The 1607-nt window shown below is 32.6% G+C and overlaps 1 protein-coding gene across 1 annotated transcript; it reads right to left on the reverse strand.

Moving 5' to 3' along the window:
- Positions 1–365: 365 nt before the first annotated feature.
- Positions 366–1013, reverse strand: LOC120086838 (BEACH domain-containing protein B-like). The gene is made up of 2 exons (XM_039043648.1): positions 859–1013; positions 366–611 (listed from the first exon to the last, which is right to left on the reverse strand). The coding sequence occupies exons 1-2, from the start codon at positions 970–972 to the stop codon at positions 381–383; spliced, it is 345 nt and encodes a 114-aa protein (XP_038899576.1). The 5' UTR covers positions 973–1013; the 3' UTR covers positions 366–380.
- Positions 1014–1607: the final 594 nt, after the last annotated feature.

The following is a 1607-nucleotide window of genomic DNA, read 5'->3' on the forward strand; positions in this document are numbered from 1 at the left end:
AACGGAAAAAAGTTAATTCTTCTTGAAAAGATGAATACATGAAACTCACCTTTCTTCTTTCTTAATTATAACAGAATTTGAGAATGAAATTAAAATAAAATACAAGAAAAATGAAAAGAGAGGCTTAGAAACATTTAGAAAGAAAAAAAAAAAAAAAAAAAAAAAAAAAAAAGAAAAAAAGAGGAAAAGAAAAAAGAAAAGAAAAGGCGAACGTTACAGGAAATAACTTCACCAACATCACAAACTAGTTAGAAGATGCATAATCAACCGACTGAGCAACTGGCTTCACTTTATAACTCGGGAAATGTGAAATTTATATTGACAAAAAAAAAAAAAAAAAACAATTGCAGTGAGAAATAGAATGATATTGTCATCTAAAATCATGGGCAGGGAAAGTTGCAAACCTTGGCCCAAGGTGGGAGGACTACATCACCTATGGGTTCACCATCTTGCTTAACCCCCAAGTGATAATGATTTGAATTGCAGAGGAACTCTGGCATGTAAAAAAACTCCGGTATCAATTCCTTCACATCACTTGTATTGGACAGGCAATTTCGATATGTCCCCTCAATGCTTTGGAAAAGGCGATCTGCATGATCAAATTTACCACCCTGACCAAAAGCATAAGTGAATGTCTATTTGTCAAATAAACAGTCGTGGGCTCTTAAATCTGAACTTTTTTTTTTTTTGGTAATTATCCCCCACTTTGCACTTTTCAAGTGCTTAATTGAAAATGCATGTTTACATTGAGGAGGAAAAATGATCAGAGAACAAAAATTTTAAAAGAAATAATCTGTTGCAAGTATTCCATATTAGGCACCAGGATATATTAAGCATAGCATAACATTGACAACTTACTTGCAAATTCTGGTGAAGAGATGTAAATGGCTCCAATCGTAGAAGGTAGTACAGAACAATTCCCATGCTTGAGTAATGAGATCCATAATAAAAGCTGCAAACAAACATGGCCATTTCCAATGAAACTTGGTTTTATGCTCAACAATGTAGGTTGGAGGATTCAAATCTTAGACCTCTTAAGTCGAAGGTATATGCCTAGTCCAGTTGAACTAGGCTTATGGTAGCTAACGAAACTTGGTTTTATAGAATAAATTTAATATTATTATATATATTTTTTTCTTTGTGGTGGGGATGGAAGGTAACACAGAAATTGGAATGAACAGAGATCCCAATATAAAGCCAAGGGATTTTTTTTGCAACATCATTTACCACTCAGCCAAAGACAAATTTTTATAAAGCCAGGGGAATTCAGCAAAACAAAATTAGATTCATGATAAAAGTACTGCACAGTTCTCTATATTTGTCCTATACATAACCTAATATTTCTAGACCAATGGGAAAAGTGTTACTAACATGTAACCCAACATTTACCCGGTAATTAACTATAATTTTGTAAAACTCTTAGGTTTGAGAAAGAATCAGAATACTCTATTCATTCACCAAAAATATGAATATATACAAGTATACAAAGCATAGAAAAGGAAAATATCACAAAATATTTACAAGAATGGAAAACCCTAACTATAAAATTATAACACTACCCCTCAAGTTGGAGCATATATGTTAATCATGCCCAACTTGTTACACAG

This window comes from Benincasa hispida, chromosome 9 (assembly GCF_009727055.1).
Source record: "Benincasa hispida cultivar B227 chromosome 9, ASM972705v1, whole genome shotgun sequence".
In the NCBI taxonomy this organism is placed as follows: Eukaryota; Viridiplantae; Streptophyta; class Magnoliopsida; order Cucurbitales; family Cucurbitaceae; genus Benincasa; species Benincasa hispida.